General features: G+C 59.8%; 2 protein-coding genes across 7 annotated transcripts in view; both read right to left on the reverse strand.

The window, feature by feature from the left end:
* Positions 1-770: 770 nt before the first annotated feature.
* Positions 771-4,040, reverse strand: MYG1 (MYG1 exonuclease). The gene is made up of 7 exons (XM_030510362.1): positions 3,890-4,040; positions 3,109-3,221; positions 2,672-2,831; positions 2,407-2,556; positions 2,199-2,321; positions 1,290-1,471; positions 771-1,218 (listed from the first exon to the last, which is right to left on the reverse strand). The coding sequence occupies exons 1-7, from the start codon at positions 4,031-4,033 to the stop codon at positions 1,008-1,010; spliced, it is 1,083 nt and encodes a 360-aa protein (XP_030366222.1). The 5' UTR covers positions 4,034-4,040; the 3' UTR covers positions 771-1,007.
* Positions 4,041-4,725: 685 nt separating this feature from the next.
* VDR (vitamin D receptor) overlaps positions 4,726-22,524 on the reverse strand; it is a 35,133-nt gene continuing 17,334 nt past the window's right edge. For all 6 annotated transcript variants that reach the window (XM_030510360.2, XM_030510361.1, XM_030510355.1 and 3 more), the window contains 8 exons: positions 21,090-21,240; positions 15,277-15,407; positions 9,351-9,535; positions 8,470-8,590; positions 7,751-7,919; positions 6,786-6,937; positions 6,353-6,469; positions 4,726-5,741 (listed from right to left, as the gene is read on the reverse strand). In XM_030510360.2, coding sequence (XP_030366220.1) covers positions 5,482-5,741; positions 6,353-6,469; positions 6,786-6,937; positions 7,751-7,919; positions 8,470-8,590; positions 9,351-9,535; positions 15,277-15,407; positions 21,090-21,240 — 1,286 coding nt within the window. In that variant the 3' untranslated portion in view covers positions 4,726-5,481. The remainder of the gene's footprint in view (positions 5,742-6,352; positions 6,470-6,785; positions 6,938-7,750; positions 7,920-8,469; positions 8,591-9,350; positions 9,536-15,276; positions 15,408-21,089; positions 21,241-22,524) is intronic.

Here is a 22,524-nt window from a genome sequence, read left to right on the forward strand (position 1 = left end):
AAAGCCCAGGGCAGGGATGAGGGGGGAGAGCGTGGGGTCCCCCCTCACCCCCAGGACCCCCCAATCCTTCCTCAACACCCCAAATCCTCCATCACCCCCAAGACCCCAAATTCTCCATCACCCACAAATCCTCCCCCATCATCCCCAGGACCCCCAACTCCCTTCCCCACCATGGGGCAGGGGCTGCGCAGGGACCGGATCCGGCACAAGAACACGGGATAGGAACACCGGGATACAAACCCCTTGGGTGCGTGGGGCAGGGCTGGACCGCCCCGGCTGCTGGAGCCCCCCGGCTGCTGCTGCCTCAGAGCATGGTGCTGAGCGGCTCCTGCTCCTCCTCGCTGGGTGCTGGTGGGTGCCGGGGCAGCGCCCGCAGGTACTGGAGCTGCAGCCGGGTCTGTGCCCGGCTCCTGCGGACGTGCCTCCCCACGCAGAGCAGGACGGCCCCGAGCCAGCCGCCCATGGCCACCAGCACCGCCGCGTCCGGAGCCCGCCCCGGCCCCACCACGCTGCCGTTGCGGCTGCTGCTGCTGCTGGGGGGCAGCAGCGGGGGGCAGCGGTGCCCCCCGGCGCGGTGGGGCAGCGCCAGCAGCAGCAGCAGCCACCAGGCTGCCCCCATGGCTGGAGGCTGGAGCCGGGGGGAGCCGTGTCCCCCCCTCCTGCTGCTGGATGCGCGGCGGGGGGGCAGCAGGAGCCCAGCATGGGGGGGGGGTGATGCCTGCACCCCAAGGACCCCCCATCCCCTCCAGCAGCCCCCACTGCACTGAATGCACTGGGCATACACTGGGTTTTACTGGTGATGGGAATCCAGTGGCAGACGATATGTAACGGGAACGGGGACAAGCTTCGGATCCAAAAGTCTCTTGTTCTGGGATCTAACCGGGCTCACACCAGTCCCACACTGGGATGAGGGGCAGTGACACCCCCGGGGTGAGCCGGGCCCCCCCCCCCCCAGCCCCACGACAACGATCCCATTACATGCGTTGATCCCTGCAGTGATCCCTGCATCAAAGGGTTCCTTTCGGGGTGCCGGTGCCAGGAGGGGGCTCCTCCGCCCCGCGCTGCTCCAGTGTCCTCCGGGCCATCTCCAGGGCCCCCTCCCGTGTGCGGTTGCCGCCGATGAAGCCGGTGGCGTGAACGAAGACGCAGCCGGGAATGCCGGAGAGCCGGGACAGAGCCTCATCCCGGAGCCCGCGCCAGGGCTCGGGCAGGGGGAGGCTGCGGGGAGGGGGGCAGCGGGTCAGGGCCTGCTCCCGGGGGGGCGGACAGGGCGCAGGGACGGCTCTCACCGGCTCTGGAAGGAGTGCGGCCCCGCGGGGACGCTCTGCACCCGCCACTGCCCGCCCCGGTCCGGGAACAGCACCAGCAGGAGGGGCTGCGGCAGCGCCAGCTCCCGCTCCAGCCTGAAGACGTGCTCCTTCCAGGGACAGCCGCCCTGCGGCAGCTCCAGCACCAGCCCGCTGCCGTCCACCTGCCGCGGCGGACATGGGGGGCACGGTGGGACACGGGGGGGACACCGGGGTCCTGCCCGCGCAGCCCCCGAGCCGCCCCGTGCCTCAGTTTCCCCACACACAGCTCACCATGTGCGTGTCTGCCTGCACGGGGAAGCTCTGGGGGTGCACGAGTGTGTGTGGGGGAATACTAGGGTACACAGGAGCACAGGGAGGTGATGTGGGGTGCAGAGAGATGTGGGGTGGGTGGGCACGGGTGGATATAGGGGTGTTTAGCTGTGAGTGGGTATATAAAGCACACGAGGGGGGACATGGATGTGTGTAAGGATAGGGGGGTGCAGGAAGGTGCAGGGCTGTGCGTAAGGATATAGGGGTGCAGGGCTGTGTGTAAGAATATAGGGGTGCAGGGGGTGCAGGGCTGTGTGTAAGGATAGAGGGGTGCAGGGGGGGTGCAGGGCTATGTGTAAGGGTATAGGGGTGCAGGGGGGGTGCAGGGCTGTGTGTAAGAGTATAGGGGTGCAGGGGGGGGTGCAGGGCTGTGTGTAAGGGTATAGGGGTGCAGGGGGGGTGCAGGGCTGTGTGTAAGAGTATAGGGGTGCAGGGGGGGTGCAGGGCTGTGTGTAAGGATAGAGGGGTGTAAGGGCCACCCTGGGCCATGCAGGGATGTCCATCCCGAGGGGACCTGCCCCCCCCGTTACCCCATTGCCCCCCCCAACCTCTGAGCCCCCCCAGACCCGCAGTGGGCACCTCAAAGCGGCGCCGGATGCTCTCGTGCACGAGCGCCCGCGCCGGCAGCCAGCTCCGGTGGCAATAGTCCAACCGCTCCAGGAACTCGCTCCGGACCAGCTCCATGGCCCGCTGGAACCCGGCCTGGGGGGGGGACGGACACGGGGGGCTCAGGGGTGGCCCCAGGCAGGGGGGTGGCCCCGTGTTGTCCCCATGGCCCCGTCCCCACCTCGGTGTCCTGGTCGGGGTCGTTCCAGCGCGGGTTGAGGCGCCCCACGCGGGCGCTGAGGGTGCTGCTCAGGGCGTAGCGGGGCTCCCCCTCCGCTTGCGCGATGCCGTTGTCGATGGCGTCGATCTCCTCCACGAAGTTCTCATACAACTGGGGACAAAGGGGGGCTCAGCCCAACCGGCAGCTATGGGGTGACCCCCGTCCATGGGGGAAGCTGCGTGGCACCGGCTGGGTTTGATCCCCCCCCTCCTCAGACCCTCCATACCTGGTCGTAGAGCGCGGCCACCACGGCCCCGTCCTCCGGCTGCCCCAGGAGCTCCGCCAGGATTTGGGAGCCAAAGTGGCAGTAAATCAATCCGGCGCTGCTGAGCTTCGTGCTCCAGGGCTTGTCGGGCCGGAGGCTCCGCATGGAATGTGTGAAGGACCTGCAGGGCCGTGGGGGCATGGAATCATGGAATGGGTTGGGAGCTCCTCCAGCTCCAAGCCCTGCCCTGGGCAGGGACACCTTCCACTGGAGCAGGTTTCTCCAAGCCCGTGTCCAACCTGGCCTTGAACACTGCCAGGGATGGGGCAGCCACAGCTTCTCTGGGCACCCTGTGCCAGCGCCTCAGCACCCTCACAGGGAAGAGCCTGAGACCTATCTTCTACCATGGGACCCCCCCAGCACCCAGGGGACCCCGGTGTGGGCAGGGGGGGCCTCACCTCTGGTGATGGTCATAGCGGTGCCGCTCGGGGTCGTACTCACCCCCGACATCCACCACCACGTCGCACTGCGCCAGACGCTGGGGGTCCCGGGTGCGCAGCACCTCCGCGTCCTGGGGGGGGGGGGGGTTAACGTTGGGGAGCCCGGGGGGGGGTCCCCAGAGCAAGCACGGACCCCCCAGGAGCCGCCTTGGTGAGGCCAGGGACCACGAGGGGGTACTGAGAGCTTAATGGTGATCCCCGGGTGGGAATGGGGACCCCAAGGAGAGCCCCGAAGGGCGACCGTGCACCCTGAGAGGGGTCTGGGGATGCAAGGGGGGTGTCTGGGGGGGACCGGGGACCCCAAGGAGGGACTGGGGGTGTGAAGGATGGGCCCTGGGTGTTCCTGGGCACCTAAGGGTGGCTCCAGCTATGGGTGGGACCCCAAAAGAGGGGCTGGGGAGCTAAGGGTGACCCCTGTGCGAGCCCAGAGCTCCCCAGGCAGCACTGGGGACCTACGGGTGGCCCCGAGCCGCGACTGCGGACCCCGAGGAGGGACTGGGGACCTCAAGGTGGCCCCAGCGACCCCCGAGTGGGACTGGGGACCCCAAGTGGTGGCCCTCGGGTACAACCAGGGACCCCACGGGGGCACTGGGGACCAAAGGGTGGCCCCAGGATGGGACCAGGGGCCTGAAGGTGGCCCCTAGATGGGACCAGGCCCCCCCCCCAGCGGCCCGGGGCACCGCGAGAGCCGCCCGCGGTAGCAGGGGCCGGTGCCGCCGAGGCGGCGGCGGGGCCGTACCCGGAAGCGCGGCAGCAGCCGCAGCAGCGCACACGCCAGCGCCTCGTCGCAGTGGAAGGTCCCGTCGTGGGTCCCGATGCGCGGCGCGGGCCCAGCCCCGGCGGCCGCCATGAGGCGAGCGGCGCGGAGCATCACACTGCGCATGCGCCGCCCCGCCCCGTTGCCATGACTCCGCCGCGGCTCACCCTGGCCCCCCCCCGCCTCCCGCTCTGCTTTTAGGCCCCGCCCAGCGCACGCCCCGGCGTCACCACGCATCCGCCAATCGCCCCGCCCGGGTGGGAGGGAGTCAATGGGCGTGTCCTCCCCGAGCCACACCCCCTCCCGCCGGGGACACGTGGACGGGCGGACGCGTGGATACGTCCGTGTGCACGCGGGACACACGTGCACACGGGACGTACATGTGCACACATAACATGTGCACACACGTACACGCGGGACATACATGTACACACACGTGTACACACGTGACATACATGCACACACGGGACATACATGTGCACACACGTGTACACGGGACATACACGTGCACACGCACATATACGTACACACCGGACATACGTGTGCACACATACACGTACACATGGGACGTGCACACACATATACGTACACACGGGACATACACGTGCACACACACGTACTCACAGGACATACACGTGCACACACATGTGTACACACGGGACATACATGTGCGCACACACGGACACACACATGTGCGAGGTCGCAGGGACCGCCCGGACCCTCCCCCCCCAGCCCCTCCCGGACAGACGGACACGGCGCTGCCCGGCCCCACAGGGACAGACCCGGCCCCGCAGCCCCCCAGGACACGCAGCGCCGGCGCCGTTCGAGCGAGAGTTTATTTGCAAGGAGCGAGCTGGGTCCGTCCCGGGCGCTGCAGGGGGCAGGGGGGGTGCGGGGCCCCCCGATACCGGGAAGGAGGGGAAGGGGAGGGGGCAAGAGCAGCCGCCGGTGCCCGGTTCCAGCCCAGCGCTGGGTGCCGAAGCCGAGCTGGAGCCATGGCTGTCACCCCCATGGTGGGGCCGCGCCCCGGAGCTGCACCCCGAGGGGCCCCCGGAGCCCGGCAGGAGCGTTGGGAACAGGAGTTACGGCTCATCCGCCTGCTCCCATGGGGGCTGAGGACAAACGTCCCCTCTCGGGGCTGCCGCAGCCCCGTCCTGGTCACACGGGAGTGGCTTGAGGGGGGACCGCAGCCCCCGGCACCCTCAGTCGGTGTCTCCCTCGTTGATGGGGGGCAGAGGACACTGAGCAGTGCCACGAGTCCATCTGCCCCCCAGAACCACCCCGGGGCGCTTCTCCTTCCATGTCTCAGGTCAAGAAGTGAGTGAGTGGAGGCAGCTCAGCCTCAGAATGCTCGTAAAGGGATAAGTCAGCTCTGGCAGAGGGCAGGGAAGCGGGAAAGCTGCTCAGGGAATGGGGGAAAACCCACAGGGACCTGGCTCTGTCACTGCCGTGCTGAGGACGCAAGGCAGGACCTCCAGTGGGGCGCAACCCAAGTGTCTACGGGCAAACCCAGGGCCCCGTCCCTGCTCCCGCTGCCTCGGGGCTGACTTATCCCTTTGCCGGCGGGTGCTGGCTCAGGATATCTCGTTGCCGAAGACCTCGAGGACGAGCGGGGTGAGCTGCATGCTGTGCTGCGGCTGGAAGGACAGGCAGCGGTACTGCCGCGAGTGCTCCTCGTTGAGGCTCCGCAGGTCCGTCAGCTTCTGGATCATCTTGGCGTAGAGCAGGCGGCTGCCGGGGCCCGGGTGCCGGCACCGGATGTAGCTCTGCAGGATCTCGGAGAGCCGGTCCTGGAGGGACTCCACCAGCGCCGTGTCCTGCACGCCCGGGCGGTCTGCGGGCACCAGGGGCGGGTGATGCCCTTCCCTCTGCCGCACCGCCCCGGTGCAGGGGCAGGGGAGGGTGGCGTTATGGGGACAACGCTAAACCCCATCAGGGAAGGGTGGCATTAGGGGGACAGCACTAAACCCCATCAGGGAAAGGCAGTGTTATGGGGGCAACACTAAAACCCCATAAGGGAAGGGTGGCATTATGGGGACAGCACTAAACCCATAAGGGAAGGGTGGCATTTTGGGGACAACACTGAACCTCGTCAGGGAAGGATGGCATTAGGGGGACAGCACTAAACCCATAAGGGAAGGGTGGCATTAGAGGCACAACACTAAACCCATAAGGGAAGGGTCGCATTATGGGGACAACACTAAACCCATAAGGGAAGGGTCGCATTATGGGGACAACACTAAACCCATAAGGGAAGGGTTGCATTATGGGGACAGCACTAAACCCAGAAGGGAAGGGTGGCATTATGGCGACAACACTGAACCCCATCAGGGAAGGGTGGCATTTTGGGGGACAACATTAAAACCCCATCAGGGAAGGGTGGCATTATGGGGACAACACTAAACCCCATCAGGTCAGCGAGCTGGGGGATGAGCGTGCTCCCACCTGGGGACAGGATGCAGATGGCCATGAGGAGCACATGCTCCTCCTCGTGAAGGTTCAGCTTCTTCAAGCCAACCTGGAATTTCACAAGCGGCTCCAGCAGGTCCATGTTGTGGCCAGCTGGGAAGAGAACGGACCTTTTAGCACAGCCTGATCTGGAACAGCATCTCGCACCACTGAGATGTGCGTGGAGCCATCGGGTCCTGCTGCAGGATGCAGATGTGTCCCTCATGGATCCAGAGATGGGAGCTGGTGCTGGGATGGGGGTTTCGGCCCCCACTGTGACACCACCGAGCTGCTGGTGCTGCCAGGTACCACAGCCTGAAACACACCCCTGCTCCCAACCTGCTCACTGTGGGATGTGGGGATGTGGGTTTCATGCTGAGGCGACGTTCCTCAGCCTGCAGCAAGCAGGAAAGGGTCTGGCAGCCTTTACCTTGGGTGACATCGCTGATCCTGTACTTGAAGTCGTCGCTGCCGCAGGTCCATGTCATGTCCTCGAGGGTGAAGGACTGGTTGGAGCGCAGCATGATCACCTCGATGGCGCTGGACTTCAGCAGCACGATCTGGTCGTCTGCTGCCAGGTCCCTGCGCAGGGGAAGAGGGTGAGGTGAGAGCAGTGCAGTGAGCAGAGAACAGAAACCTGCCACCCATGCAGCAGGGTCATGGAGCCATGGAACGGGTTGGGTTGAAGGGACCTTAAAGCTCCTCCAGCTCCAAGCCCTGCCACGGGCAGGGACACCTTCCACTAGAGCAGGTTGCTCCAAGCCCCTGTGTCCAACCTGGCCTTGAACACTGCCAGGGATGGGGCAGCCACAGCTTCTCTGGGCACCCTGTGCCAGCGCCTCAGCACCCTCACAGGGAAGAGCTTCTGCCTCAGAGCTCATCTCAGTCTCCCCTCTGGCAGGTTAAAGCCATTCCCCTTGGCCTGTCCCTCCATCCCTTGTCCAAAGCCCCTCTCCAGGTTTCCTGGAGCCCCTTTAGGCACTGGGAGCTGCTCCATGGGTAACTCAGTTCCTTTGCTGGGGGCTGCCCAGCTTCTCCCTCACTCGGGTGTCTGTGGTTAAGCAGCTCCATGTACTGGGTGGCACCACCCAGTGCCCCAAGCACCAGCCCGGAGTTAAACAGGAGCCGGGTCCTTCACAAACCAGGCTGGAGACCCCTCACACGGCCTCAAGCACCTTTGGAGCTCAAGCATTTTGCTGACAGAGTGACTCAGGAGAGGAGGAACCCCGGAAGGAGAGAGACAGGAAAGCAGGAACAGAGCTGGGAAGGGAACAGAGCCCGAGGGAGCTGTGAAGGTGAAAGAGAGAACAGTGCTCTGGCTGCGAAGGGGGGACAGGATTCCCGAGCGTGGGAAACCGCGGCCGTGGGCACTGGATCTGGGAGCCAACGTCTCACCTGAATCCCGGGATCATTTTGGCAAAGCCGATCACCTTCTGGATGCTGTAGCTGACCAGGTCGGCCAAGTGCGGGAGCATGGAGAGCTGGGAGAAGCCAATGTTCATGGAGGCGGTCTCGTCATTCTCCTCCAGGACCAGGTTCGACAGCATTTGCGGCTCCGCAGGCTCTGAGGGAGGGAGATGGTCAGAGGGGACCTTGGATGCAGGGAATCTGTTAGGGGTGAGGTGAATGGTGCTGGCCCGCAGCGGGAATGGCACCCATCCTGCCACAGGACATGAGGAATGGGGCTGGGAGCCTTCCTGAGCCACAGCGCCAAGGTATCTGAGCGCTCAGCACCTTGCTCTAGTGGAAGGTGTCACTGCCCAGGGCAGGAGGTTGGAACTGGAGGAGCTTTAAGGTCCCTTCAACCCAAACCAGCCCATGAATTTGCACTTTAACTCCTCTGCTGTGACCAAGTCTAAGGACAACCAGAGCAGCGATGGTGCAGCCCCGTGTTCACAGTCCCACTCCTCTGAGGGCTCAGACACACAGAGCAGGGCCATGATTAAGCCAAGCCCTTCATGCTTTTTGCTCCCAAAAAGCCTTTGCAGCACCCCAGGAGGGTCTTCCAGTTAAATGAGCTCCTCAGAAGAGGTAAAACAAGGGTCTGAGTGGCCACACTTGGGTAAAGCTGCTGCACTTCTCCCCCCGGCACCCACGGAGAGGTGAGGTGGTACCTGGAAATGCGCTGAAGGCATCGGAGCCAAAGAGGTCGATGGGGTCCTCTGGCAGGTCCTGGGTGAGGATGGAGGAGTACCTCGCTGCCTCCTTGTTGCCAGGAGTGCTCCTCACGGGAGGCTGGAAGAGAGAGCAGGACATGAAGGGGGAGCAGCAGGTCATGGAGGGGATCCTGCCCCTCTGCTCTGCTCTGCTGAGACCCCACTTGCAGCACTGTGTGCAGTGCTGGTGCCCCCAACATCAGAAGGACATGGAGCTGTTGGAGCAAGTCCAGAGGAGGCCACGGGGATGAGCAGGGGCTGGAGCAGCTCCCGTAGAGAGCCAGGCTGAGAACATTGGGATGTTCAGCCTGGAGAAGAGAAGCTGCTGGAGACCTCAGGGCAGCTTCCAGGGTCTGAAGGGGGCTACAAGGATACTGCAGAGGGACCTTCATCAGGGACTGCAGCGATAGGACAAGGGGTGATGGGTTCAAACTGAAACAGGGGAAGTTCAGGTTGGAGATAAGGAAGAAGCTCTTCCCTGTGAGGGTGCTGAGGCGCTGGCACAGGGTGCCCAGAGAAGCTGTGGCTGCCCCATCCCTGGCAGTGTTCAAGGCCAGGTTGGACACAGGGGCTTGGAGCAACCTGCTCTAGTGGAAGGTGTCCCTGCCCGGGGCAGGGGTTGGAGCTGGAGGAGCTTTAAGGACCCTTCAACCCAACCCATTCCATCCAGAACGGGGCTGGGGGAGCACTTTGCTGTGGGTCATTCACTGCTGCCAACAGCGCAGGGGTTTTGCCCTGGGATTTGTAACGACTCCCTGAGGAGAGGCTGTGGATGAAGGGGTTTGGTGCATGTGGTTGGTCCCGCACATGGGAATGGGGCTGGAGTGGCCCAGACGTACCCGGAACTTGGTGAAATCGGCGTACGTGGGGTCATAGGTCTTGCGATGAGCCTCCAGCAGGATGTCAATGACCTTCTGCTGCTCCTCCGAGAGCTTGGGCTTGAGGCTCTCCTTGAGGGCCTCCTCCTCCTTGCGCTTCAGGATCATCTCGCGCTTCCTCTGCACCTCCTCGTCCGTCAGGATGACTGCAGGGACAGGCAGTGGCTGGAGCAACCCACTGCCACCAGCATCCCCATCACCCCTCATCAATCATTAACCCCCCATCAGCCCCCAGCCTGCTCCTGTCCTCAGCTGCCGGGTCACAGCCTCTCACCAGCACCGTTTATAGCCCATTGGGTGCTGTTGGGTGATGCTGGGTGCAGTGAGGTCCTGTCGATGCTGCCACATGTCTGCTCTACGCAGCAGCCTCACTGTTTGCTCTGTGCTCTCGGGTGGAAGGAATCTGGATCCTGTGGGACTCAGGCCAGTGGGTTCATCCCGCTCCAGTGCCCCACAACAGAGGGAGCATCTGGCTGTGACGCTGCAGCGGTGATAACCTGCGGGTCCAGCAGCACTTCTGCATCATCACAAGGGTTTGCAAGCTAAGGGGACATAGAAACATACTCCCACTCCCAGGGCTGGGTATTTATGGCTTGTGTTACGGGTGACAGCTTCGGGTTGGCCTCAAAGGCAATACATGAGGCTTCTGCCATTTACTTAGGCTGAACTGTGTAAAAAGAGCTTAAAGAGCTGAGTAGCGCCACAGGGCTGAGAGAGGAGCAACAAGGAAGCACACGGATCCCTTGGGGAGCAGCTCCCCGCCCTTGTACCAGTCCCACCTTCACCCCAGCGCTCCCTCTTACACCCACAATAGCAACGCTCATTCCTCAAGGTGCTCTTCGCCCTTTAACCACCGTTAGAGATAACCCCACACGTTATCTGATGACAAGGTGCTGCCGGGGGCTGCAGAGGGCTGGATGCGGGTGAGCCGAGGTGGAGCCGGGGCAGGGAGGTTGGTGGAGGGCAGCAGGAGCCACGGGCGCAGGGCCGGGGGCACGGAACGTTCCTGTCCCTGCTCCTGCTCCCCCCTTCGCCAGAGGCCTTTTTCCAGGGCGTTTCAAACTTGCACAATCTCAGCGGGGACTCGGAGGTCTCGAAGGAATGGGAATAACCGAGAGGCTGCTCCTGGGATCAGCACGTTATAGGTGTGACTGCCTGGGGCGGGAAGCGAGGGTTTGCCATCTCCCGTCCCAGTTCTCATTACAAAAGCATCGCAGCACTGCATGAAAGGAGGGCTGGATGCTGCCCATTACATCCCTGCCTGTCTCGAGGGGGAACAAGGGACTGGGAAGTGGCTCAACGCCTGCATCTTCTGCTTGAGATCCCAGCGCACGCCCCAGCTCCGAGCTCTTTCCAAGCACTGGGCTGGAGCGGTCCGGCCGCAGGCTCCTGGCACAGCCAGCGGCGTGGCTGGGTGTCTGTGGGCTGCCCTGACCCGGCATCCATGCGGAGGCCGGGATAACCTCTGCCCATCGCTTCCAGACAGACGCTGGCCCCTGTGCAGACACCACAGGGCGCAGGGGAAGCCACGGCCGACACCGAGGGCAGCGCTGAGGTTACTGAGCACAACAGGGTTCGGCTGCTGGGGTGAGGATACAGCCCAGAGCAGGGGATGGAGGGCTGGGGGTGATGGGGAGCAGCCTCACTCCATCCCGTGAGGAAAGAGCAGCCAAATCTAAAGCAAAAGTGAAGTTTAAACTTGGAACAAGGACAAGGGGAATGGCTTTAACCTGCCAGAGGGGAGACTGAGATGAGCTCTGAGGCAGAAGCTCTTCCCTGGGAGGGTGCTGAGGCGCTGGCACAGGGTGCCCAGAGAAGCTGTGGCTGCCCCATCCCTGGCAGTGTTCAAGGCCAGGTTGGACACAGGGGCTTGGAGCAACCTGCTCTAGTGGAAGGTGTCCCTGCGCGGGGCAGGGGTTGGAGCTGGAGGAGCTTTAAGCTCCCTTCAACCCAAACCAGCTTGGGATCCTGTGATGTGGGGCGCAGGGTGATGGCTGTTCAGGGCGGGCTGTGGGACGAGGGTGAGCAAGGAGGGAGGTGGCATTCCCAGCTCTCCTCCGCTTCCCCGAATAGGCGGGATACTCAAAGCCAAAAGTCCCAAACAGGGAACGTTATTCCCCAGCCCGGGAGCTGCTGCACAGGGTTGTGCAATGCTGGCCCCGGGGAGCTGTGCTGATGCTGGGGAGGGTGAGAGGAGAACCAGGAGCAGCAAAGGTGGGAAGAGCCGTGGCCATTGGGAAACATCATTTGGGGGCAGCGGCTCCAATCCCCCTTGAGCACGTCTATAAACATCCAACATCCTCTGTAGTTAGAGCCAAGCCCCCAAGTCCTTCTCCTCAGGCTGCTCCATCCAGACTCCCCCAGCCGGTGCTTTGGGGGAGTTTTTGCATGGATTAGGAAATACAGATGGAATTTTACAGATCTAGTTCAGATTCAGAGCTGCCTCATCCATCCTCTGAGGAAATCCCATGGCAGAGAACCATGGGATGGTTTGGGTTGAAGGGACCTTAAAGCTCCTCCAGCTTCTTCAGTGAATCGAGAGCCTGGGTCTACCAAACACCCCATGCTTTGGCCACACAGCCCCGAGGGATGGAATTCCCTTCCCAAGCTCCAGGCAGTTGGCAAAAGGCAATTCTGCAGGGCAGAGGGAGTGACTCCAGCATTTTCCTGCCACCCAAACCAGTGCCAAAGCAGTGGGATAGCCCAGCAACAGCCTCTTCGCCTCATTTCAGTGAGCAACTTGAGGGCCACGAGGATGCGCAGGGGCTGGAGCAGCTCCCGTATGGAGCCAGGCTGAGAACATTGGGGCTGTTCAGCCTGGAGAAGAGAAGCTGCTGGAGACCTCAGAGCATCTTCCAATGTCCGAAGGGGGCTACAAGGATGCTGGAGAGGGACTCTTCATCAGGGCTGGAGTGATAGGACAAGGGGTGGTGGGTTCAAATTGAAACAGGGGAAGTTCAGGTTGGATATAAGGCAGAAGCTCTTCCCTGTGAGGGTGCTGGGGCGCTGGCACAGGGTGCCCAGAGAAGCTGTGGCTGCCCCATCCCTGGCAGTGTTCAAGGCCAGGTTGGACACAGGGGCTTGGAGCAACCTGCTCTAGTGGAAGGTGTCCCTGCCCGGGGCAGGGGTTGGAGCTGGAGGAGCTTTAATTCCCTTCAACACAAACTAGGCTGGGATTCTGTGATTCTAAATATGTTCATGCCAAGCATCACCCAAGGAGAAACCAGCAGCCAGCGGGCAGGGAGCTGGCGGCATCCCCAGGCTGGAGATGTGCCGTTCTCAGAGCCATCTGAAGGGAAACCTCTCCCAAAAGCAGCAGAGGCAGCATTCCCAAAGGCCACGGCTCCGGCTCCTGCTCCCCAGCCCCGCACTCCTGCCCTGTGCTTCACCCTGCACCGATAAGACAGGCAGAAGCCCACAAGTATTTGCTAACGTGGCTGTAGAGAGCCTGGGGTGAACCCAGATGTGGCGGGGCTGCAACCCCTGCTCCAGCCTATGGCCATAACCTCGGCTGCCGTCCAGCTCCCACCTCCTCCGGTGGCACAGGGGCTCTTGCTCTGCATCAGTTCACACACACACATGGTCCCTTTGCCTTCTGCACCTCCCTGACAAGCACCAGCTCCTCCCAGCCCATCACCGCAGCCTCTGGTCCATAGAGCTTAGCCTGGATCTTGTGCTGGGGAACGGACCCCGGAGGCAATATCTAAGAACATCCAACCACCCCGCACTGCAGGGATGGAGAAGGGTCTGTCTGCACCAGACCCCAGATTAACACAGGCACAAGGCTGCCCTCATCCTCCTCCTCTTCATCCCCATCCCACACGCTCACTTCAGCCTTGGACCATTCAGATCCCATCAGCAGAGGGCTCAAACTGGCCCAGCCTTGCCTGTGGGCAACTTATTGCCTTCAACAACAGCCTGGGGAAGACACAACCCCAACGTGAAGCTTCAAAAGCCCTGATTCAACCTAAAAATAACAGCAGCACACCTCGTCCCCTCATTTACCAGCAGCAAAGTCCACGGGAGGCTATTTTTAGGCTCCTTAGGCCAGGGTTTGCTCATCCGGTGCTGGTTTGGTGAAGGGGTCGCTTACACGTTAACTCCTGCGGGGAGTAGGCACGTCCCCGGAGCCGGTGCAAACACCCCGGGCACTGATGGGTTTCCAGGTTTTCCAGCCTTTCCTGGGTCATTAACTGGAGCAAGTCAACACATTTCCCTGGTTAGCAACAGCTACACTGAATGGAGCACATTGACCACGGGCTCACACGGTCCCAACTCACCCAAAACAGGGAATCATGGAATCAACCAGGGTGGGAAAGAGCTTCAAGACCATCCAGTCCAACCGTTCCCAGCGCTGCCAAGGCCACCACTAACCCATGGCACTGAGGCCTCGGCTACACGGGCTGTGAACACTTGCAGGGACGGTGACTCCAGCACTGCCCTGGGCAGCCTGTTCCAATGCCTGAGCACCCTTTGGGGAAGGAATTGTTCCTCAGCTCCATCTAAACCTGCCCTGGTGCAGCTTGAGGCCGTTTCCTCTTGTCCCATCCCTTGTTCCTTGGGAGCAGAGAGCAGCCCCCTCCTGGCTCCATCCTCCTGTCAGGCAGTTGCAGAGAGCGAGAAGGTCCCCCCTGAGCCTTCTCTTCTCCAGACTAAACCCCCCCAGGTCCCTCAGCCGTTCCTCATCACACTTGTGCTCCAGGCCCTGCACCAGCTCCGGGGCCCTTCTCTGGCCTCGCTCCAGCCCCTCAATGTCTCTCCTGCAGTGAGGGGCCCAGAGCTGAACACAGTACATGGCTGCAACTGGTCTATTATATGGTCTTTGTCTCCCTCTTTATGGCACATGGCTGCTAGTTGGAAAGAATAAGATCCAAGGATCAGGAGAAGAGCAGGATCTGCTCCGTCTTTGAGACAATTGAAAATTTAGGCATTTTTTCCCTGCAGACACCTATAAGTTGGGATTTTCTGGAGGACTCAGTGCTCTGGTTGCACCTTGTGACATGGGAACTGTTTGCTCCCTGCTCAGCATGGAAGAGCCTCCATCTCCCAAATTTCCAGGTCCATCCATCATTCCAGGTGATGTCCTGTCTGCAATGCCTCCTGTTTGCAATGCCACCCAGCATAGCAGAAGGCTGCTGTGTTGGTTGGAACCCTCTGTGGACACCAGCCTCTCCTGAAGCCGGGGCCGTGGCTCGCACGTGTGCGCAGTAGGAAGTGTGCCAAACACATTGCATTTCTAAAAGCTGCTTATCTCTAAATACAGTTGAAGAAAACAAATATTTGGAGGACATTAGTGTGTTTGGATTGCGTTAAAAACTACTTTACTTCCCTCTGCTGTTGACTCAAGTCTCTGCTGTGCACGTGGATGGATGGATGGACCCATGCTGCAGGAGTAAGAGCCAAAACACTAAGCCCGAAGAGGGATGTGGCAGAGCAAAACACAGACCAGTTCCACACGAACGGGAATGACTGTCGCTGTGGGGCAGCTCCTTCAGCTCTCCCTGCTGGGATGCAGCCAGGAGCATCCGAACCCAGGTTGGATGAGGATAGAGGTGGGATAGGAGGATGTTCACTCGGTGTAACCAGGAGTTAATCAGAAACAGCCCCGGATGCTCTCGCTAAGCCGATGCCCCCCAAGGGCCAGCCAAGGCGACTTGGCTCTGCTCAGAGCAGCTCCCCAGCTCACTGAGCACCACAGGAACAGCCTCAACCATTAAACAAGCTCCTCTTAATCATTACCCACCACATCCCCTGCCCTTTGCATCCCCTCTGGATCCTTGGAGGGCTCCCAGGTGCCCGCCTTCTGCACCGCACATTGATTGAGAAGGAAAAGGAGAACACGGCACAAAGCCAGGGTGTTCCCATGGGATACGTGTCCCATACTCACACTCTTTCATCATGCCAATGTCCACGCAGCGCTTCAGCCGACAGGCCTGGCAGTGCCGCCGGTTGTCCTTGGTGATTTTGCAGTCCCCGTTGAAGGGGCAGGTGAACATGGCTTTCCTCTTCATGCTTCTCCTGGAGACAAAGGGGAATAAAAACCATCTTGGGTCAAACCAGCATCATTTGGATGGTGCAAGAGGCTGCTCCGAGCATCGGGAGGAGATGCAAAGCACCAATCCAGCTTCTGGGCAGCAAACTGCTGGAGGGAGGTTGCTAAGAGGATGGTGGAGGCATCTCTGGCCTGTTCAGCTCAGCCTGTTGCTTGAGAAGACCAAGCTGGAGAGGCTGAACCTGGCTGGGTGCATCTACAGGTTTGCTCTTAGAAGTTCAGGCATTGCTGGACAGCAGGGAAAGGAGAACTTCTTACAAGGACACAGCCGAGGGGTTCAACCTCAGGTTAAGCAGCTTTCTGGTTGTGAACAGGTATTTTGAAGGGCATAAGAAGGGTGGAAGGATTATAGAGAAACCCCCACGAGCAGCAAAAGAAACCAGAGTGGAGGCTGGCATGTACCACAGCAGCGCGTGTCATTAAACATTTACCAGCCTTTAAAGCCTGGCTTTGCTGGAAGAACTGGCTGGAGAGCATGTCTGTGTGTGCAGGGGAAGGAAATCTCACTGCAGGACGCAAGAGAAACACCACTTACCATAACAACCCTCCTCCACCAAACCCACCCCGTGCCACGTTAACCCGCGGCTGCAATCGGGGCTGTCAGTGTTCCAAGTACAAAGGGTCAAAGCCAGAGCTCGAGGGAAAACTCCAAAGTCACCTTTCTGCAGGGCCATCCTGCCTGATGTCCACTAATGACACGTTACAGGCATAGCTGAGCTGCTCCACGACGGGCAGTTTCTCCTCTGTGTAGATGCCTTTGCTCTGGAGAAAGTTACTCAACCATCAGCCACCAGCGACAGCAGCTTATCTCTGATTTAAAAGTATTCCTAAAGGTGCCACTGGCTCTAAATGAAGAGGTGATTTTGAATGGAGGTGAACCAAGCCCAGGGAGCCTCCAGGCTGGAAGGCAAAGGACGTTCAGAGGGGTAAATGCAGCAGAGAAGAGATGTAATTCAGGTGCAACAGTGAGAAACTCGCCACCAAGTTAAGGCTGTGTTTTATCGAATCCCAGCCTGGTTTGGGTTGAAGGGAGCTCCTCCAGCTCCAACCCCTGCCGCGGGCAGGGACACCTTCCACTAGAGCAGGTTGCTCCAAGCCCCTGTGTCCAACCTGGCCTTGAACACTGCCAGGGATGGGGCAGCCACAGCTTCTCTGGGCACCCTGTGCCAGCGCCTCAGCACCCTCACAGGGAAGAGCTTCTGCCTCAGAACTCATCTCAATCTCCCCTCTGGCAGGTTAAAGCCATTCCCCTTGGCCTGTCCCTCCATCCCTTGTCCAAAGCCCCTCTCCAGGTTTCCTGGAGCCCCTTTAGGCACTGGAGCTGCTCTAAGGTCTCCCCTTCAGGAGCCTTCTCTTCTCCAGGCTGCCCCAGCCCAGCTCTCTCAGCCTGGCTCCAGAGCAGAGCTGCTCCAGCCCTCGCAGCAGCTCCGGGGCCTCCTCTGGCCTCGCTGCAGCAGCTCCATGTCCCTCTGGTGCTGCTGCCCCAGAGCTGGATGTGGGATGCAGGGGGATGAAGTACATCCTGCCAGAATAGCTGTTCCAGCACTAAAATCCCTCTGCGGTGCTGAGCTGATGGTGACAACCCCTGTGCTCCTCAAACAGCATGGACATAGCTGCAGGCGAGGGGGCGATGGCACAGGGGCCCCTCCAGCCCAGGAGCAGCACCAAGCCCGTGCTTATAGGGTATAAATAGGTGTTGTGAGGCTGCAGAGCCGAGCAGCACACAGCAATTAGGAGCTATTTTAGAAAGGGAGCTGTAAACAAAGAGGCTTCACTCTCCCTTTACCTGACATGAATAAATGCATTCAGGAAAGTTAATATGGGATGGCAGAACCCTCTCTAACTGCCTCACACTGAGAAATCCCTGCTCCAGCCCACCGCTGGCTCTCAGTTTATCTTCCTTCCACCAGGACCTTTGCTCTCCCAGGAACAGGGACAAACGTTGCTCAGCACAGGGGCACATCAGGACATGGATCTGAACACCCCGAAATCCCCCTGTTCCGATGAGTGACCCTGGTTTTGAGCACGGGGGGCAGGCAGGAGGCTCATCGTCTCCCCTGCAGCCCAGGGCAAGGCTGGGAATGCACAAACAAGCCGGAGAAGCCCTGGGGCAGGGAACGATGTCCTGTGTGCAGGGGCAAGCCAACACTGTGGGTTTGGTATGAAAATTGCAGTGTACGGAACACAGGGTGGTTGGGCACGAGAGCGGCTCCGCTGCCCCAAGGGTCCGCGGCTCTCACTGCCTCTCAGAGGGGCCCTGAGCTATCCCCTTCCCAGCGGAGCAGCCGGAGCTCCCGGTGTCTGGCTCCAGGGTATATTTATCAAGCTCCAACCCAGCCATTTGGAGGCTCATTTCAGAGCCGTGGCCCCGGCGGGCTGCCAAGGGGTAAAAATAGAGACATCCCTCCCTGCCCCTGGGGGAGAGCGCGCACAGCCACGGCCAGCAGCGGGGAGTGCGAGCGGGGTCCGTGGGCACCGAGGTCAGGAACCAGGGACAGAATTCCCACGTGAGTGCATGGAGGCGCAGAGTCCATCACCCACCGGTGCGGGGAGGAGCAGCATCTCATCAGTGAAAGAGCCCACCTTGCCCAAGAGATCTGGGGAACACTGCACGGACAGCGCGGATGCGATCTGCCCAACTCCAGCACCTCAAGCCAGGAAACCGGGTTATTCCAGCACATAAAGGGGCTCCAGGAAACCTGGAGAGGGGCTTTGGACAAGGGATGGAGGGACAGGCCAAGGGGAATGGCTTTAACCTGCCAGAGGGGAGACTGAGATGAGCTCTGAGGCAGAAGCTCTTCCCTGTGAGGGTGCTGAGGCGCTGGCACAGGGTGCCCAGAGAAGCTGTGGCTGCCCCATCCCTGGCAGTGTTCAAGGCCAGGTTGGACACAGGGGCTTGGAGCAACCTGCTCTAGTGGAAGGTGTCCCTGCCCGGGGCAGGGGTTGGAGCTGGAGGAGCTTTAAGGTCCCTTCAACCCAACGCATGCTGTATTATTCTGTGTTTAACCACCCCCCAGCGCCAGCTGAGCTCCATTCTTGGGTTTCTGGGTTTTGCCCACGGTCCTACCAGGAGAAGCAGCCCCGGTGCCTCTGTGAATGGCTTTAGGTTATCAGAAAGGTGAAGTTACATAGAAGCCAGATGGTGAATAGCTGATGGTGAACAGTCCACACCAGAGGGAGGGTGAAGCCCAGGCCAGCCCTGCCTCACGCGGCCCTTCCCTTGTACCAGACAGGGCTGAGCTGCAGAATAACCCCAGTTTGAAGCAGCAGAACGGGCTTTGGACAGACACAACTCCCACATCTGCAGAACCTGGGAAATAAAGCTCCCTCCTCATAACCAAACCCTGCAGAGACCTTCCAGCACGTCCCTTCCAGCACCCAGCACGTGGCTCACAGGAGGAGTCGTTTTGGCACCAAGGCTGCAGCAGAACCACCTCATCCAGCGGGTCACAAACCCTTTGGGTTAGGATAAATCCCATTTCTCCCCTATGACACCTACACAGGGTACACCAACAGCCAAGTCAATGCCCCCTTGCCCTGAAATCTCTCTAGAGACCCCTGGGGAAGCAGGGAAAGGGGATGGATCTATTCTGAACATTAATGGCCAGGAGTTGGGGATGGTTGCAGGGGTGGGAGATGCAGTGATGGAGACAGGATGCAGTGATGGAGACAGGACAGGTGGGGACGGGAAAGGGTTTGGAACACCCAGAGCCTCTGCAGCACCTCTGCCATTAACACCCCGTGTCACTGCACCCAGGGAGAAAACATGAGAAGCTGTGGATGCTGCAGCCAAGTCTCAGCAGAGTAAATCCCTCTGGATTAGCTGCTTTGTGAGAGCTCCTGAGCAAACAGCAGAGCTCAATAAACGGCTGCTGTTGCCACTGGCACCATTAGTAAACAGCGGACTTTGAAGCCAGTGGCCAAAGGTTGCCTCACGTCTGCCTGTGCCGCAGGTTACGTGCGCGCCCAAGCACCCAGAGGTGCCAATAAACCCTGCTGCTGTTTACAGAGTCCCTGAGCCGTCCCGGGGGACCTCACAGCAGGGTTCATGTCCCGCAGGTACCCCCAGGGCAGGTGAGCTCCACCACGAGGCCCTCCAGCAGCTCCGCTGTCACCCAGCGAGCCCAGGCTGCATCCCTCCACCACGGTGCACAAGGCTCTGGGTACAGAACCTTGGTCCTGGTCCAGCCTGCGGAGGAGCCTGAGTCATGTCTCCAGCACGAGAGCGCTCAAACCAGGCTGTGGAACCTTCCCAAGGTCGATATTCACAGCTCCTCATCCTCTCTCAGCCCCTTCCAGCCTAAGCTCCTACGTAGGTGTAATCAGCACCAGAAACTGATACCAGCATCATGGTTATTTCCTTTCCAAAGACCTGCTCGGGGAGCACAAGCTGAGAGGTGGAAACCAGCAAGTGCACACAAGCACAGCCTGTTATACAGCCCAAGGTGCCGGCAAGGGGAGGAATGAGCTTTTCTACGAGAGTTTTGGGGGTCCAGGCTCTTCGTGCTGTTGTATATTAAGCAACAAACACTTAAATACTGTGGCAGCAGCAAGTATGAATGAATTCAGAGATTGGAAATGGCATCAGAATGAGCCTGGGTAAGCAAGTTAGAAAGCAAGAAAAAAAACTAGTAAGAGCCTTAAACTGGAAATAAAGGCTTTTCAGGGGGCATGAAGATGAGAGCTTCCCACATCATTAAGATGTGTGCTCAGAAATGCTGTCACAGCTCCATGTCTGCATGATGACAACGTGTGACAATAGAGAAGGGGAAACGCAGCACCGGGGCTCACACCACCAGTGCAAGAGCCACATCGCACCCAGGAAGGGTTCCTTAAGCCGTGTCAAAAGCCAGACCATTGCTCTGCAGCCACAATGGGACAGGGGCCACCAGAGCAGAGCTGGAGGAGGGCACCTGAAGGAAGAGGTGTTCATTTAGCAGCAGTAATGGAGGAACATGTTGCTCAGGTTGGTCGGGCTTCAAAGCTGCCCCTTTTGAGACCAGGCTGCAAGACCTGTATGTGCAAACCCCCATCGAGCCCCACGTCCCTGCAGAAGGAGGAGGAGGAGATATCACTTGGCTGTGACAGTTCAAGCTCTGGGTGCTGTAAGAGCCCACTTCCAGCACCCAAGAGCCAGAGCTGTGAGTGAAAGGCTGCCTGGTTTGCGAAGAGCTCGGTGCCCGCTCCAGCAGGCGGGCAGAGGACCACATCCAGCTCCACACACAAGCACCCAGAGCTTCAGAGCACACATGAGATGCAGTTTGCTTTAAAGAAAAGAACTTTGTGGCCATCAAACCAGTTTAGTTTTCAAAGGCTGCTGGTTTCAGGTGTATTTTCCCTGCTGCCATCCATGGGGGCTCTTATACTCCTGCCTCTACAGCAGCAGGAGGTCTGCAAGGCTCCCAGGCAGATGGAAATCTCTGGCTAAGGGGGAAAACAACCTATTTCCAGCAGCAGGGTGGCACAGCAAGGGACAAGGAGTTTGTGGTCTCTCCATTATCATGTCAGCAGGCATGTCAGCTCTCTGCAATGCGCAGGTCTGTCTGCAGCCCAGCTTTGTAGGGATGGAGGGATCCCTGCAGGGATCAGATCCTCAGGGCTTGCTGGTGATGGAGTGAGGTCCCTCCTCCCCAGAGCCCCCGGCTCACCTGAAGAAGCCCTTGCAGCCCTCACAGGTCATGGCGTTGAAGTGGAAGCCGGTGGCTTTGTCCCCACAGACGCCACAGATCCGGGGCACGTTCCTGTCGAACTCGGCAGCAGGGTCGGGAAGCGACGTGCTGGCAGCCACGGGCTCCAGGTCTGCAGAGGGCACAAAGCCACCCGTTACTCATATGGACAAACTGCCTGTCACAGGCTTACAGAACGGCAAAGTCCGTGCAAAGAAGGGATTTTTCCTTGGCTTCCACATGGTTTGGCAAGAGAAACTCCTGCGTTGCCTTTGCCTCTATGTTCCTTGTGTTCTATGTCGCCGTGTTCCCTTTGTCTCCATGTCCCCTACGTTCTATGACTCTGTGTTCCCTTTGCACTAACACAGAGGACCTGCTCGGCCCTAGAGGACTAGCTAGGACCTGCTTTTTGGTAGTCCAAAAAGCCCCCAAAAGCAGATTCTACCTAGTTTTTAGTATGCATTTGCTTCTCTACCCAGTAAAACCAGGACTAATCCCCCCTTCTCATACCCCAGCCTTGAACCCATCCCAGAACATGCGCCCCGAACTTTGCTCCGCTTTAGTGGGAAAACCTTCTTCCCCCTCATCATCCCTTCACATTTATTTTCAGAAGAGCTTGAAGGGGCCAGAATTCCCCAGCTCGCTGCTGCACAAACCACAGGGAAGGAGCTGAGGCCCCCCATGGGCTGGTGCAGAATTCCCCTTGAGCTCAGGCAGGAAGCAGCAGCAGCACGTTCACACCAGCTCCCGGAAGGGAGAACATCCCAAACGTGACCCAAGTGAACGTTGCTTTAACATAATCTTCAACATAATCTTCAACAAGGGAGGGAGGAAACACCCCTTGTAACACAGATCACTACACTGGGTATTGAGATGGAGCTTTTGACAGGCTTTCCCTGGCTCACAACCTTCACTGGTGGAGTCTGGCTGCTGTTAAGACTGAGTGTCTAAAACTAAAGATTAAAAGCTTTCCTAGTGCCAAATCTTGGGACAGACCCCGCTGAGGCTGCAGTTTCACATCCAGTGGGACAGGATGCTTGTGGCTCAGTTCACACAGCGAGTCCTCAGCAACTCCTCTGCCTCAGCCTCCCCATACACAGCAGTTACCCCTCTGTGCACCTCAGAGGGAGAGATTCAAGTTGATTCAGCTTTATCTGGGTTTAAGCATGGCTGAATGTTCTCCGTTACCCTGTGCAGAATGCTCTTTATCGCTCAGGAACTCCAGTGAGTGAGTCTGGAGCAGAAGGGAGTCCAGAACAAAAGCAAGAGACAACCCTGCAGTTTCAACCTACCAGTTTGCTCTTGGCTGGTGCCAATAAAGCCTGGTCTCCTCCTGATGCCCTGCCAGGGGCCAGCAGCTCTGCAGAGCACACAAAGCCCAAAGGCCCTGTGTGATGGGCCAGCGAGTGATGACCCT

Source organism: Strigops habroptila, chromosome 23 (assembly GCF_004027225.2).
Source record: "Strigops habroptila isolate Jane chromosome 23, bStrHab1.2.pri, whole genome shotgun sequence".
NCBI lineage: Eukaryota > Metazoa > Chordata > Aves > Psittaciformes > Psittacidae > Strigops > Strigops habroptila.